Genomic DNA, 14,764 nt, shown 5'->3' on the forward strand with positions numbered 1-14,764 from the left:
GGAACACCAAGATAGGCCAATGGCTGAGGCGATAATTTTCAGGCATGCTGATAGCGCCCCGGCACTTATCAAGCCTATCTTCATGTCATGGTATGACATGACCGGGGAACACAAAGCTGCCACGGGCGATAGCCGAGACCAGTTTCGATAAGCAGTTCTGTAGAAATGAACAAAGAACGCCGGAATGTAACGAGCAGAAAAAAAAGAATCGAATAACTGCCGCGAGTATCCGCACGCTTAGACACGTCGCTTCTGCTCCTGCCCCAATTTGACTTTCTCTTAGCAATTTCAATTGAGCAGGATCAACGTCACATCATGGGGATCCGGCAGCGTTTGGAGCTCCGCTCCGAGAGCGCCGAACTCGGCACGGAGGGCGGCCGGCTGTCCAACAAGGACATGGACCCGATCCCGATGGGTTCGCCGGAGCGCACCTGGGGCTGGCCTAGCTTGTTGGGTTTCTGGATTGCTGAAGCCTTCTCCATTTCCATGTACCAAGGTATGTCAAACGTCATTTTACGCCAGCACTTCCTCCTGTCTGTCACTAACGGCGCCGTGTCGGATACAGTGTCTTCGACATCGGTCACGAAGGGCCTCAACCCAGGCCTCGCTATTCTCGCGGTGTTCATCGGCCATGTCTTGGTATGCATCCCCGCGATGCTGGATGGATACGTCGGCTGTGTCTTCGGTATCAACTTCCCCGTCTTCACTCGAGCATCATTCGGTCTGCGAGGTGCGCACGCTGCTGTATTCGTCCGTGGTGTCGTCGCTTGTATTTGGTTCGGAACACAGTCTTTCCAGGGCGGTCAGTGCCTTCAAGTTATGATCGCTGCGATCTGGCCCTCCTTCAACAACTTCCCCAACCACCTGCCGGCGAGCGCCCACGTTACTAGCGCTGAGCTATTGTGCTTCTTCCTCTTCATCATCGTCCAACTCCCGCTGCTTTGGCTTCATGTGAGCAGCTTGAGATACATGTTCATGGCGAAGACGGTCATCATGCCGATCTTCGGATTGACTCTTTTCATTTGGGCTCTCGTTGCTGGTAAGTTTCTATGAGCCTCGCTCCTGTATACTCTATCTTGTTAAAACACCACAGCAAAGGGCTTCGGCCCGACATTCTCAAAGCCAACCGTGATCAAAGACGGCACGCCTGCCATCGTGGTCTTCTTCCAGTGCGTCACAAGCGCGATCGGCCCCAAGGCGACCCTTGCATTGAACATGCCCGATTTCACACGATACGCCAAGGAACCCCGCCAGGTGTTCTGGACCCAGGCTGTCGGGCTCATCGTGCTTGTCACCATGTGTGGCGTCTTGGGAGCTACCGTTAGCAGTGCTTCTGAAGTCATCTACGGCGAGGTCACTTGGAACCCGTTGGAGGTTGCCCGTCTCTGGAACAACCGCGCTGCGCAGTTCTTCGCAGGACTTTGCTGGGCTTTTGCCGTGATTGGTACAAACATCAGCGCCAACAGTGTGTCATTCAGCAACGACTTGTCGCTTTGGTTCCCGAAATACGTGAACAACCGACGTGGGGCGTATGTATGCGCTATCCTTGGAGTGTGTGCTGTGCCGTGGAACATTCAGTACAGGTAAGCAGTAACATCCCCCAGTAGCAGGACTGTTCTGACTTCGAGTCCAGCGCAAAGTCTTTCTCTTCGTTCCTTGGTGGCTACTCCCTCTTCCTGGGGGCCATTGCAGGAGTTATCGTCACCGACTTCTGGATCTGCCGCGGTCGCCAGATGAAAGTCTCATCTCTGTACGATCCACGGGGAACCCACTTCTACACCTTTGGAGTTAACCCGCGTGCTATCATTGCCTTCGTCTTTGCCATTGTGCCCAATATGCCGGGCCTGGCGGCTGCTTGTGGTGCCAAGGGGGTTCCGAAAGGAGCGACCTACTTGTATAGCCTGAGTTGGCTGGTGAGCACACTTATCGCTGGTTTCACGTATTGGGCGTGCTGGAAGATTCGGCCCTTCAAGGTTGACGAGAAGGTGGATGAGCTGTCCATCGAGGGACAACCTCCAAAGGAGGAGCCTACGGAGCCGGAGAAGAGCATGGAAGCCAAGCAGTATAGTGTCTGAGACGGCATGATGCTGTGTTCAAGCGACTTTTTGCTGAGTTGATTAGAAATAAATACACGCTTTACACGCTATTTGAAGATGACATTGTTTTAGCAAAACTGGGCGGAGAGATAGTGCCCGTATGCGCATTGTCGCCTTCCTCAAAGCTTCCGGTTCAGGACTGCCTCAGCAGCCGCAGGAGTCAATTCAATGAGCTTCCCCAGTCCTGCAACAAACGTTGCGTCTAGTCGTAGCAGACTGAGGTTCAGCAAATCGCAGCTTCTCGATTTGATGCGCAACAAACTTCGCCATTGAGTCAAAAGCGTGAGAGCGTCTTCAGCATCTGCCAACGTCGGCGATAGGGCGAAGAGGAGAACTATGAAATTGCTGGCAATGGCGAAGTTGACACGCGAGTCTACCCGGGTCAGCACGAATCATTGACTGCCAACGAGGGAGTAGACTGCTTACACGAATGCCAGAAGGCTTCCAGGTGATGAGGCCCCAGCTTGGCAAGGAAATCGTACATCTCCTTGGCGACGGCCATAGCGCCGGTACGCAACGCAGCGCGGGCTTCTGCAGGGGCCTCGTGACTCTTTGGTCGCAATAACGCCTTGAAAACGGCAACCTTTGCCGTGATATATGCAAGTCTGAGGCTGCCGTTGCCGTCGAGCCCATAATGAGGTAAAGCTGGCGAGGGCTGTTCACCCACATCAGGATGGTCCTGGGACCACTGAGCGAGCTCAATTCGCAGCGGCCTAGCAACTTCGAAACTTGCTTCCAGTGACTTTGATAAGGCCCTTGTGGCTTTGACGGAGCTTGTAAAGTCAGCACTAACTACATCCTGGTTGTGGGGGATGAAACAGACGTACAACATGTTCAGCTGAATCTTTGATACAATCTCGGTCAACGACGCCAGGTGTAGAAAGTGCTTGGATATCGCAGGTTCATCTTCAATCCCCGAGAGGCTTCCAAAGTCCTCAGGCCCCAGAGAAGAAACATCCCAGTCGCAGTCTTGGATGTGTGAACTGCGACCAAAGTTCAGACTTAACCACCGGTCTTGCACGTACACCGCCCATGCCAGCCGTCGACGGAGGCGCTTCTCCCACGGCGGTATTGACCACTCACTTGGGTCCAGGTTGAGACCAAGCCATTGCGCAAGAGCTACTGTGTCAGCGAGCATAACCCATTTGAACGGCGTATCAGCCACATGTCTGTTTGTTGGGCGTCGTTGTATAAGAAGAAGCATGGTCTGCACGGTGGCAAGCGATGGTGTGTGGAACTGAGAGAGCGCAGCCATCCATGCAAGCTTGAACAGACGGTCGGCCGAAGGGGGCGTGTATACGTCGACGCAGAGTTTGTCGTCGAAAACACAAAAGGGAAGTGCATGTCCGTAGATGGCTGCTGCCAGGGATGTAGGCAACGTTGATGGGTCCCCGTTGTTATCATGCATGATGTATTCCACCGACAGGATGGGGAAATATGGCTGCACATAGCGCCAGAACCTGCAGTTTTTGGTTAATGAAGAAGAACAATGAAGAAAATGTCCTCAGGGAAACTTACAAGTTTAGAAGTCTCCTACCGACGTCCTCAGAAACCATGTTGAGGACCTCATTTCTGATATCTGATTCGCTGGCTCCAAAATCTCCTGGCTGTGCTCTGCTTGCTAACGAATTATTCTGCAGCATGAACTGAACAGGGACCCCATCATCCATACCCATGTTCCGGATGCGCAATTGCTGAAATTCGCACTCATCCTTCTCGTCAAACTGGTAAAGCTGAAGTAAGTACGGGTCCGATTCGCCGCTGAGGCCGATGACTTGCGCGTTATGGTTGAGTTTAGCGTCAAGTGATGCCGGTAACAACACATCTGGACACTCCCGTTGGGACCCGGTCAGGGAGACCAGACTCGTTGATTCTGCCCCATCGGCGATGAAGTGCATCTCATTTAACGGCGAACTCATCTCCCCAGATTGAGACCTCATATCCGTGTCCGACGGAGCCCGGATGTGGTACGTCGGACTCTCCAGGCCATCGTCGGAAGGACTGTGAGCCCGCTCCGCAACGCGCCGCCTCTTGTTCGGCCCTTCGACAAATGTGCACTCTTTGCCCTGCCGCCGGCAGAGCTCGCAGGGCGGGGGCCCGGGCAGCAGACAGGCCGCGCGCTTGTATCGGCAGAAGTCGCAGGGGTGGCGGTTGCGGTTACCGAACGACCTTGTACGGGTGTGAGCGGCGGTCTCCATGATGTGCTTGTTGAAGAAAGTTACGGCACGTCTAGGTGAATCGGTTCATGCGCGTAGCTATCGTGTCGCTTGAGTTCCCCGCGCGGCCGGGGAAGCTGGATCCAAGAGCTCTGTTTGCTGATAACGGGCCGTTTGCCGATTGGCCGCCGGTGAACCAACCCCCGTAGTAAGTTGAATGACTAGAGAAATTATCGCTTTTCGGTTGTCCAGATCTTGCTTATTATTCAATTGCACTCGAAAAGAAGGGTTAGTCAAGTTATTGTGCTATTTTACGTGTGACGATTTAATCAATAGATTGGATGTTTCTCGCAACCCGGCTGACTAGGCGCCCAGAGACCTCAATTGTGACGAAGAGGGCGGGATGTTGGGACTTGGCAGATGATTGCTGGGTATTCTAACCAAGCCAGGAATCTCTAGTGTTGCCTCGGTATAGCTCTACCCAGTCTGATGCACTTTGTTCCGTTCTGTAGTCTGAGTGTTGCCTGTCTTCCACCACTGGATCAGCCCCGGTTGTTTTGCTGGGTTCGCCTTGGCCGACTTGCCGATAATAGAGAGCCAGGCCTATCAGCCCAATCCAAATAGCCAACTCAGATCCATAAATAACGAGTCCATAGATTTTTAGTGTCTTCTGGAAGATCACCGACAAAAGCGACGCAACATCTCCACTCAAATCGAGAGTCGCAAACTTCAGAGACACTCCAGCGTCCGATCGGGTCCTCAACATCTGGACATAGTGTCTGAGCACACCACCAGCCAACAAAATCGCTGCTACAATAGCCATGAGAATTGATGGCCAAATCTGCCCGCGCTCGCGGGCCAGGCGGAGTGCGTATACGAGTCCATACTCAGCGCCGGCCAGAACGATGGCGAGGCCGGTGACAAATGGGACGATTTTTTGATGCCCCAGTTCTCGCCATAGTATTTGCATTGAGACCAAGTCCAGAGCCTGAGAAAGATCAAGATGTTGGGCTGTATCTGGAGGGCAATATTGAAGTCGTCGGCGATGTTGTACACGCCGAGAGGCACTCCGGCGATAGCCCATGAGAGGAAAAACGTCGACGATAAGGACTGGCTATCGTGCCGCCTCCAGTTTTTCCAAATTTGATGCAAGAGCTTGAATAATCGTCAGGAGAGATGTCCCCAAATGAAAAAAAAAAAAAAAAAAAAATTGAGAAGCCACGGGAAGAAAGTTGATTCTTACCTGAAGCGACCGGAGCACTGCCCCAAGAGTGCCGAACGCACTTGCAGCAGCAGGATTGTCCATGGTCTTGTCAAACGTTAACTAGTGTGGAAAAGTTGGAATAATTAGTGGATTTAGTAGATGAAAGTTTTTCACGTTGTTTACACCAGAGTTAAATATGACCACCTTGAAAAGAAGAGGCACGCATTTTGTACCTGACTTACACCCTTCAAAAAGTGAAGGAGCTGTGATCACAAACTGACCAATCATGTCATCCGCTCGAAAGAGCAACCTCGAAATGTCCAATCACGTACCTCGGTTAGTGGGGCCGAGACCGAATTCAGACACGTGACCCACCGAGCCAAGCCAAATTCCGATGCCAAACCTTCCTCACCCTTTTCCCTCATGACTTGCAACCATCGTCATCAACCGCCCCTGTCAATGGCCTCTCAAGCCAACAAGATCAGCGACTCTGCTCGGTGGCTTCTAGTCTCTCGCAGCGACCTCTCCGCCAAGTCATCCTTCTTCTACGGCGTCAAGTCGACCCAGATCTTTTGCCGGCCGACCTGCTCTGGTCGCGTCGCTCGACGGGGCAACGTCATCTTCTTCAACGACCTGCAGCATGCCTCGCAATCCGGGTACCGACCATGCAAGCGGTGCGAGCCGTGCAATGATAGCTGGAGCAGGGACAATAGCGGCCGCAGGATTGCACACCGCGCACATGCCATGATTGTGGCCGCGGCGGCCGATAATGTCAAGTGGACCGTGGAGAGCATGGCCCGGAAGCTGGGTATCACCAGCGCGCACCTTCACCGGCAGTTCAAAAAGTGTTTTCTACTGACCCCGAAGGCCTTTGCTGCATCTCTTGGCGCTCCAGAAGGAAGCTCAGCGGGGCATATGAGGCTCGATGGTCAAGCTTTGTGCTCGGAATACATGCTACCAGAGACAACTACTGATCTGGAAGATCTCTATGCTGTGGATAACTTCGCACACAACTTCACGAGTTGGTTTGCGGATGACATGGACTCGCTCACATCCATAGATCTTGCTGCAGACCCAGGATCATGAGTACGTATGAAAGTCTCAGGAATACGTACTTGGGAATCGATCATTGACGCAACCACATAGGGCGAGCTGTTATACGTGTACCGAGTTTGCGGTCACATCCCGAATTTGGGAAGCGGGTTTTTGGGGCATTGGTGATCACTATCCCAATGCTGTTGCCATTTGGGCATCTTCATTGTCATTTCCAACTACAGACGCTTAAATCCAATTCTGACCACGGGCTTTGCGACCCGCGGCGGAGCTTTTGTACACACCTCTCTTCGCCGTCGCGCCGCCCATCCTCACCATACCCACCAGGTGATGCACACCAGCCAACACGCCATCAACGACTTGCACTTTATCGCCAACAGCCTCCTCCACTGCGCCCTTGAGAGGCGTCATACCAGCGCACCCCAGCAACAACACGTCCGCCCCGTTCTCCTCCACCAGCCTCTTGCCGACGTTCGCCATGATGCCCATCACCTCGTCCTGGCTCTTCTCGTGCAGGTCCAGCACGCCGAGCTTGCATGAGAGCACGCCCGCGCACGAGGTCGAGAAGCCGTAGTTGTGGATGCTGTCCTCGTGCAGCACCTTGGACCGCTCGCTGACGGCGACGAGGCCGAAGCGGCCGCCGAGCGTGCGCGCGGCGAAGAGCGACGCCTCCATGATCCCGATGACGGGCTGCCGCGGGAGCTCCTCGCGCAGCATGCGGATGAGGGCGTGGTCGGAGTAGCACGCGACCAGCACGGCGTCGTGCGTCGCTGCGAGGGGAAGCACTGCGCGGGCGGCGGCCGCGGCGGACATTACGTTGTCGAACATGCCCTCGATCGCCGAGGGCGACGGCCGCGGCGCGGTGAAGCCGGTGACGACCACGTCGGGGGGAAGCTGGCTCTCGACCATGGCGACGCAGGCGTCCGTCATCGCCCTTGTGCTGTTCGGGTTGACGAGCAGGATGCGGATCTTTTTGTCCTTGACCGTAAGCCCGTTGGTGACGCCGTTCACCGCCTGGGCCCCTAGCTTCGGAGGCTCCACGACGCCGGTCTGCTCCGTGATCCGGCTGTAGTGCTCCACTCGCCGGTGACGGGCAAAGTCAAACGTACGCTCCTTGCCCGGGCGGCACTCGTCCAGGTTGATCTCCGCATACACCACCTCGTCTTCCGTCGTGGACGCCTCCGCGATGATCTCGCCCTCGGGCCCGGTGATGCAGCTGCCGCCGATGAGGTCGTACTTCCCATCATCCATGCCGCACCGCGCGGCGCTCACGCTGAAGCACGCGTTTGTGTAGCTGTGCGCCTGCATCACCAGCTTGTGGTGGAACACGGCCTTCTCGCGCGCCACCTCCGGGTCCATGTCGGCGCTCGACCCCCACAGGTGCGGCGCGAAGCCGGCCGTGTTGTACCCGCACAGCACGACCTCGACGCCCTGCAGGCCCAGCGTGCGCCAGCTCTCGGCCCAGCGCCGGTCGTTGCAGATCATCATGCCGAAGATGGGGTCCCCGCGCTCCGGCGGCGAGGCGACGAGGTCCGGGACGCGGAAGGCGTTGAAGCCCAGGTCGCCCGGCTTGAAGTAACGCTTCTCCAGCTGGTTTGTCGCCTCCGGGTCCGCGAACGGCTCGAAGTCGCCGGGGAGGTGGATCTTCCTGTACTTTGAGAGGATGGAGCCGCTCTTGGCGTGGTAGTAAATGCACGAGTTGAACGTCTGCCCGTCGTCGGCCTTCTCGGCGAAGCCGACAGAGATGTCGACGCCGAGCTGGTGCGCCTTGTCGAAGAGCGGTTTTGTCTGCGGCTGCGTTGAGACGTCGCCCTTTTCGAAGAAGGCGTCGAGCTCGACGGGGTCGTTGATGAGGTGCCGCGGGAAGAAGGTGGTGAAGGCGGCCTCGGGGAAGAGCACGACCTGCGCGCCCTTGGCGGCGGCGGCTTCGAGGAGCTTGATCATGCGGTGGAGCGTCTTGCTACGCTCGTCGCCGTAGTGCGTGGCGCCCATCTGGGCCGCGGCCACGCGCAGTGTCCTTGGTGATGCCATTGCGAATGTGTGTATTACTGTGTGTGAGTGGCTTCTGCCAGTCTCGTGTAAAGGCCGCTGGTCCTGCTCAGCAAACGGCTCAATCACCACTCTTATTATCCTGTTGAATACCACGATACAGAGGCTTGTCTTTGCAGACGGCTATTGCTAATTGCAACCACATTTACCCCTCACGTGCATTTACACGGCGATGCGTCGTCCGATCTGTCTCCGGGGAGAGCTCCCTCGCACCCCTGTCCGCCCGATAAGGTTGATAGGCCGGCCGTCAGCCAACCGCGTATCGGTCTGTCGAGCCTATCTTTATCTTAGGTTCGCCTATCGTCGCAGCGCGGCCAAGGTGCTTGTTATCTTGCTGCTCGCCGGACACCATGAATCATTGATTACTGTGAGACTTTTTGTCATTGAGAGTGAAGCCATTCCCAGTCAATTTTGACAAGCAAGGCCACATTGGTTTCTAGGCGAAGAAAGCTCGGATTCTCACAGAATCCTCACTTCAAGACCCTTGCAGTGAGTGCCTAAGAGCCAAACATAACTACATTTTATCATGGAGGTCGATCTCATCATTGAGAATGCCACGGTTGTAAGTGCCCACATCACAATCACTCAACACCAGGACAAAGACTGACAAGACACCAGGTCACGGCTTCCGATGTACACGCCCGTCAAGACATCGTCGTCCGCGACGGCAAGATCCTCGCAGTAGGCCAGGACTTGAAGTCCATCTTCTCGGCCAAGACCACTATCGACGCACAGCATGCGTTCGTCATGCCCGGCGGCGTGGACTCCCACGTTCATCTCGACCAGGTAAGTCTCAAAAACACCCGCAACTTTCATGCCTCTCGCTCATCATACACCTAGGACAACTCTCCCACAGGAGACAACTTCGAAACCGGCACACGCTCCGCCATCGCAGGCGGCACCACCACCGTCATCGCCTTCGCTACGCAGTCCCGCACCCAAGAGTCCATCCACCCCGTCGTGGAGGACTACCACGGCCGCGCCACGGGCAAGTCCTACTGCGACTACGGCTTCCACCTGATCCTCACCAACCCGACGCCCTCCATCCTGCGCGACGAGCTGCCCCACTACGTGCGCGAGGGCATCTCCTCCGTCAAGCTCTACATGACGTACGAGCCCCTCAAGCTCCGCGACGGCGAGATCCTCGACGTGATGATGGCGACGCGCGCACTCGGCATGACGACGATGGTTCACGCCGAGAACAGCGACATGATCTCCTGGATCACGACGCGGCTGGCGGAGCAGGCGCTCACGGCGCCGTACTACCACGCCATCAGCCGGCCCAACATCGCCGAGGACGAGGCCGTGTACCGCGTCATCTCGCTCGCGGAGCTGTCCGACGTGCCGATCCTGATCGTGCACATGTCGTCCAAGACGGCGGCGGGCCACGTGCGCGCCGCGCAGACGCGGCTGCTGCCGATCCACGCGGAGACGTGCCCGCACTACCTGTACCTCACGGCGGACGCGCTGCGGCCGAACCACCCGGCGCACGACGCCTTCTCGGGGGCGAAGCACATCTGCAGCCCGCCGCTGCGCGAGGACGCGATGGACCTGGAGGCGATGTGGACGGGCATCGTCAACGGGACGTTCACGACCTTCAGCTCGGACCACGCGCCGAGCAAGTACGACCACCCGAGCGGGAAGAAGGCGGGGCTGGCGGCGGACGGGGGGATGAGGTACGACAAGGTGCCGAACGGGCTACCGGGGCTGGAGACGCGGCTGCCGGTGCTGTTCCAGGGGGGCGTGATGGCGGGGCGGGTGACGCCGCAGAAGTTTGTGGAGGTGACGGCGACGAACCCGGCGAAGCTTTATGGGTTGGGGGATAGGAAGGGGGCCATTGCGGCGGGGTATGATGCGGATTTTGTGATTTGGTACCCGACGGCTGAGCAGGTGGCTGCCACGGCTGGGGGAGTGGAGGTGGCGAAGATGGAGGCGTTCGAGCTGGAGAACGATATGCTGCACCACGACATTGATTACTCGCCGTTTGAGGGGATGAAGTTCGAGAACTGGCCGCGGTATACCATCTTGAGGGGCAAGGTGGTTTGGGACAGGGACGATGGGGGACTGCTGGGGAAGATGGGCGATGGGAATTTCCTGCGTCGCGGGAAGAGTACGTTGAGCAAGCCGAGGAACAAGTGGGTGAATGAGTTCCAGCCGATGCCGGAGGCGAACACGGCGACTGTGAAGTATTGACCAAGATGTGGTAGGTTAGATTTGATAGCAATTCATACAATGAACATCAGCCAACCGTTGTGAATATGACTTCGCTTGACAGACAAGTCCAATTTCTGGCTTAGAAGATGAGAAGTCGACAGTGACTGCCCTACCAAGCCACCTTCAGCCACACTTCCATCACCAACACTGGAGAGGTAGCTCAAGCCAATAGACGAAAGGCGAAATGCGATAGACACGGCGCAATAGGCTGGCTGCACCTCGTGCCATGGATGTCAACGCGCGACCAACATGACGTACGATTCCAATCCTCCGACCGTGTCGTCGAACCGGTGGTGTGGTGTGCACCAAGCCGTTGGGTCTTGCCGGAAGCATGTAACTCCCCCCCTCACCTCCGCTCCCCCAACTTTTTGGATATCAATCTTCCCCATGGATCCACGGGTGGCACGATGGACGGGGGCTTGAAGAATGCAAACATCCGATGTGCAAGTGCCAGGAATCCGTCCCGAAACTCTTTTTGGGTATTTTTTGAAGGTCACGTTGGTGAGGGCATGGTGATGAGTAAGCGAGACCCACGTCCTTGGGTGAGGTAACACGCGAAGACGCGAGCAGCAGACAGCAAGCAAGCAGCCTCAAGCCGTGATCCATTACCGACCCCCGAGCCCGGAGGCAGCCCCTTCCCCACGGGCGGCGTCCAATGGCGCATCTCCAAAATATAATACCTGCACCACGCGCCGCCGCACAGGCCACTCAGTCAGGAATCCAACCACTCAGCGCCGCGCATCTGCTGCCTTTCCAGTGAATTACAGTGGACCACCCCCCCCGCATCTACACTTGAAGGTACGTACCTGACGTATACCCCGCACTTGGACTGTGCGACGCTGGGAACATTACTTTTCCACGGCAGCGCAGTCCGGTAATATGTTTTGCCCAAAAGTTGTCCTTCTTTCACTCTCAGACACAGTGAGCGCAAAGAAAGGCGGCGGCGGAGGCGAAAAGCCATTCCACGAGCTAAAGTTTTACCCCAGGTCCCCCAGGTCCGGTCTTGGTACGTGCCTGCCCCTACGGATGGGTGCCCAGCCCCAAGGTCCCCTCCCCAATCGTGATTGCGCCTTTGGTCAATTTGCCGATTTCTCTTGCCGCCCATCATACGACGACTCGTGCCCTCGGGTCCTGGTCCATTCTTTCATCCCTACTGCTCCCGCGTCCCTGAGATTCATACTTAACTTCAGGGTCCCCCTTTGTGTCATGTCCATCGTGCCCCTTCTCTCTTCCCTAGACATCACCATCCTCTACAACCTAAGCCCCGTGCTACCTGTCCTTCGCCCTTTACCGTAATCGCGAAGCAATCTGTAAAACTATCATTCTTGATACCCCCTCCTCACAGCCTCTCCCCCCTCTTCTCATACACATACACAACGACCGTCACAATGGCAACAAACGGCGTCAACGGAGCCCACACCAACGGCCACACCAACGGTGCCAACGGCACCAATGGCGTCAAGACCAGCAACCAGAACGACAACAACAGCAAGTTCGACCCCAACTTCACACAACATGTCATCGACCTCATGGCCCCCGAGACCCTGCCCCGCCACAGGGAAATCCTCACCTCCCTCATCAGGCACATGCACGACTTCTGCAGGGAGGTCGAGCTGAAGCAGGACGAGTGGGTGCTCGGCGTCAACTACATCAACTCCATCGGCCAGGCCTACAAGAAGAACCGCAACGAGGCCTGGAGAGTCATGGACATTCTGGGTATTGAGTCGTAAGTCTTTCCGTCACTTCTTCATAAATAAAAAATCAAGTCTAATCACTCCTCAACAGCCTCGTCGACGAGATCAACAACCACGTCGTCACAGAGTCCGGCGCGCAGCCCACCTCCTCCACCATCCTCGGCCCCTTCTGGTCCCCCGAGACCCCCTTCCGCGACCTCGGCGCCTCCGTCGTGCAGAACATGCCCAACGACAACAAGGCCCAGCTCACAAAGTTCCACGGCCGCATCTACGACGCCGAGACGGGCAAGGGCATCCCCAACGCCGTCTTCGACATGTGGCAGGCCTCCACCAACGGCAAGTACGACGTCTTCGACCCGGAGAACCAGACCCGCCACAACCTGCGCGGCAAGTTCCGCACCGACGCCGACGGCCGCTTCTGGTTCTACTGCCTCAAGCCCACCGAGTACGCCATCGACACCACCGGCCCCTCGGCCGACCTGCTCAAGATCATGGGCCGCCACCCCTACCGCCCCGCCCACATCCACATGATGGTCACCCACGACGATTATATTGGTGTCACGGCCCAGCTGTACCCGCGCGACGACCCCTACCTCGAGACCGACACCGTCAGCGCCGTCAAGCCCGACCTGCTGCTCGACTTCGTCCCCGTCAAGGACGAGCCCAACGGTGCTGTCTTGGATGTCGAGTACGACGTGCGCCTGGTGTCCAAGAAGTACAAGCCCGACGCGACCATGTTCAAGCAGAACGCGAACCAGAACAAGTTTTAAGTAATCGAATATTCCCACCAAGAAAAGGGATATGGGGCGATGTATTCATCTACGGCCGGTGCTTAGAATGATGATTTCACGTTACTTTTTTTTTTTTTTTTTTTTTTTTTTGGCATATTTTGGGCATCTTGCTCCGAGCATCGGAGGAGGCATTGTTTGATTGAAGACACAGTTGTTGTTGTATATTCCCCCCCCCCCATGCGCGACGACCAAATGGCGTCGGCGCAGCCCACACAAAATAGATCCCAAAATTCTGTTCAAAGCGGCGTTGAAAGTGTGATTGATTGCAATGTGACAGTGACACCTGTGCGTGTGTACAGCTGGGCGGGATTTCCGGACTGACGACACCAACATCCTCGGCTCGCGGGCGCGGGTGTTCCCTGGAGGAGGGATGGTGGGGGGGGGGGGGGGGCATTTGCATGGATGGTGTTACCTCTGTCGCGACGGAGACTGTCGGAGAGCACCAGCCCGAACGGCGAGCCTCTACGGTGTATACAATCATTTACGAAGACTGAGCCAAACGATGCGCAATCTGTGAGATTCCAATTGCACACTCCATCAGACGACAGAACCCAAAAAAAGCACACGCAAAACCTACGTTGAAACCACAGGTCGGTAACTGAACTGTTGCCCCGCCGGCTTCCCTCGGAAATGTACGGGCACACCGTGCGGTCGCGAAAGAAAAGCTCCCCCCTCGTACTTTCGCCCCTCCTCCAGCGCCCTTTCCCTCCTTTTTGTTTTCCCGGGGCCAAATGCCGTGGTGGCCAGCGGGGCGTGCGCTAACCGGGGATGGGGGTGGGGTGGTGACCCAGCCGTGGGTTCCGACTCGGAGCCGTTCGCGACTTTGTGTTGCAGATTGTCGGTTGTCGAGGCCGGGAGTTTTTGAAGGTGGACGTGGGCCGGGAGTTCCGATGTGCCTGCCTTATTCTCGGGCGGCGATGCATTTTGGCGAACTCGCGGTCTGTCGAATACCGCGACGGAGCGAAATGCATTTTGACCGACACGAAGATAGAGGAGGGATGACGACATTGCGGTCGTTGTTGCGCTGGATCACGGCCCCCTGTAGCTGGGTCTCCACCGGACTCGTTTCGCGGCCTTCACATGTCGGTTGATGCGGACGGCAGTCTGAGAAGCTCATCGTCACCGCTCTCGAGCTTCAAACACCTGCGGTTATCAAAGAGGAAAGTATAATAATCCTGGTAAGTTTTCTGCCATCTTTAATTGACTTGTGGGAAAAAATGTTTCCTATGTGAAGCCCAGCCCATTCTAGCCTTTGTATGTGACTTGGAGTCAATGGGATGTGCTAGTAGAAGGTAATCTGCTGTAGGAAACTATGCATAAAAAGCCAAGCAAAGAAGACGAAAGCTGGAAAGAGATAAGATAGTCTGCTTCCTATTTCAAGTTAATTTCTTGATGAGAAAGATTATGCTCTCTCACGACATCCATATATTATTCCCCTTCCATCAATCCCTCTATGTAGCAATCACCTATCAGCGCCCACGCAGGCTCGCCTTCCTCGCTTGACAAA

The 14,764-nt window shown here is 56.2% G+C and overlaps 6 protein-coding genes across 6 annotated transcripts; 4 read left to right on the plus strand and 2 right to left on the minus strand.

Moving 5' to 3' along the window:
• Positions 1–315: 315 nt before the first annotated feature.
• Positions 316–2,075, plus strand: CGCA056_v013501 (putative permease; the record flags this gene model as incomplete). The annotated part of the gene is made up of 4 exons (XM_037328745.1): positions 316–496; positions 566–1,039; positions 1,094–1,583; positions 1,634–2,075. The coding sequence occupies 4 exons, from the start codon at positions 316–318 to the stop codon at positions 2,073–2,075; spliced, it is 1,587 nt and encodes a 528-aa protein (XP_037173597.1).
• A 140-nt stretch (positions 2,076–2,215) lies between these two features.
• On the minus strand, positions 2,216–4,294 carry CGCA056_v013502 (Transcriptional activator protein DAL81; the record flags this gene model as incomplete). Its single annotated transcript, XM_037328746.1, has 4 exons — positions 2,216–2,469; positions 2,523–2,869; positions 2,924–3,556; positions 3,615–4,294. The coding sequence occupies 4 exons, from the start codon at positions 4,292–4,294 to the stop codon at positions 2,216–2,218; spliced, it is 1,914 nt and encodes a 637-aa protein (XP_037173595.1).
• Positions 4,295–5,915: 1,621 nt separating this feature from the next.
• On the plus strand, positions 5,916–6,542 carry ada (Bifunctional transcriptional activator/DNA repair enzyme Ada; the record flags this gene model as incomplete). Its single annotated transcript, XM_037328747.1, has 1 exon — positions 5,916–6,542. The coding sequence occupies one exon, from the start codon at positions 5,916–5,918 to the stop codon at positions 6,540–6,542; it is 627 nt and encodes a 208-aa protein (XP_037173451.1).
• A 195-nt stretch (positions 6,543–6,737) lies between these two features.
• DCAS (N-carbamoyl-D-amino acid hydrolase) lies at positions 6,738–8,540 on the minus strand (the record flags this gene model as incomplete). Its single annotated transcript, XM_037328748.1, has 1 exon — positions 6,738–8,540. The coding sequence occupies one exon, from the start codon at positions 8,538–8,540 to the stop codon at positions 6,738–6,740; it is 1,803 nt and encodes a 600-aa protein (XP_037173449.1).
• Positions 8,541–9,084: 544 nt separating this feature from the next.
• PYD2-1 (Dihydropyrimidinase) lies at positions 9,085–10,751 on the plus strand (the record flags this gene model as incomplete). Its single annotated transcript, XM_037328749.1, has 3 exons — positions 9,085–9,120; positions 9,177–9,344; positions 9,399–10,751. The coding sequence occupies 3 exons, from the start codon at positions 9,085–9,087 to the stop codon at positions 10,749–10,751; spliced, it is 1,557 nt and encodes a 518-aa protein (XP_037173594.1).
• A 1,409-nt stretch (positions 10,752–12,160) lies between these two features.
• HQD2-0 (Catechol 1,2-dioxygenase) lies at positions 12,161–13,236 on the plus strand (the record flags this gene model as incomplete). Its single annotated transcript, XM_037328750.1, has 2 exons — positions 12,161–12,498; positions 12,558–13,236. 2 exons carry the CDS (start codon positions 12,161–12,163, stop codon positions 13,234–13,236), a joined length of 1,017 nt encoding a protein of 338 aa, XP_037173592.1.
• Between the last annotated feature and the right edge of the window lie 1,528 nt (positions 13,237–14,764).

The sequence above is a fragment of the Colletotrichum aenigma genome, assembly GCF_013390185.1.
Source record: "Colletotrichum aenigma strain Cg56 chromosome Unknown KSG_Cg56_contig09, whole genome shotgun sequence".
NCBI lineage: Eukaryota > Fungi > Ascomycota > Sordariomycetes > Glomerellales > Glomerellaceae > Colletotrichum > Colletotrichum aenigma.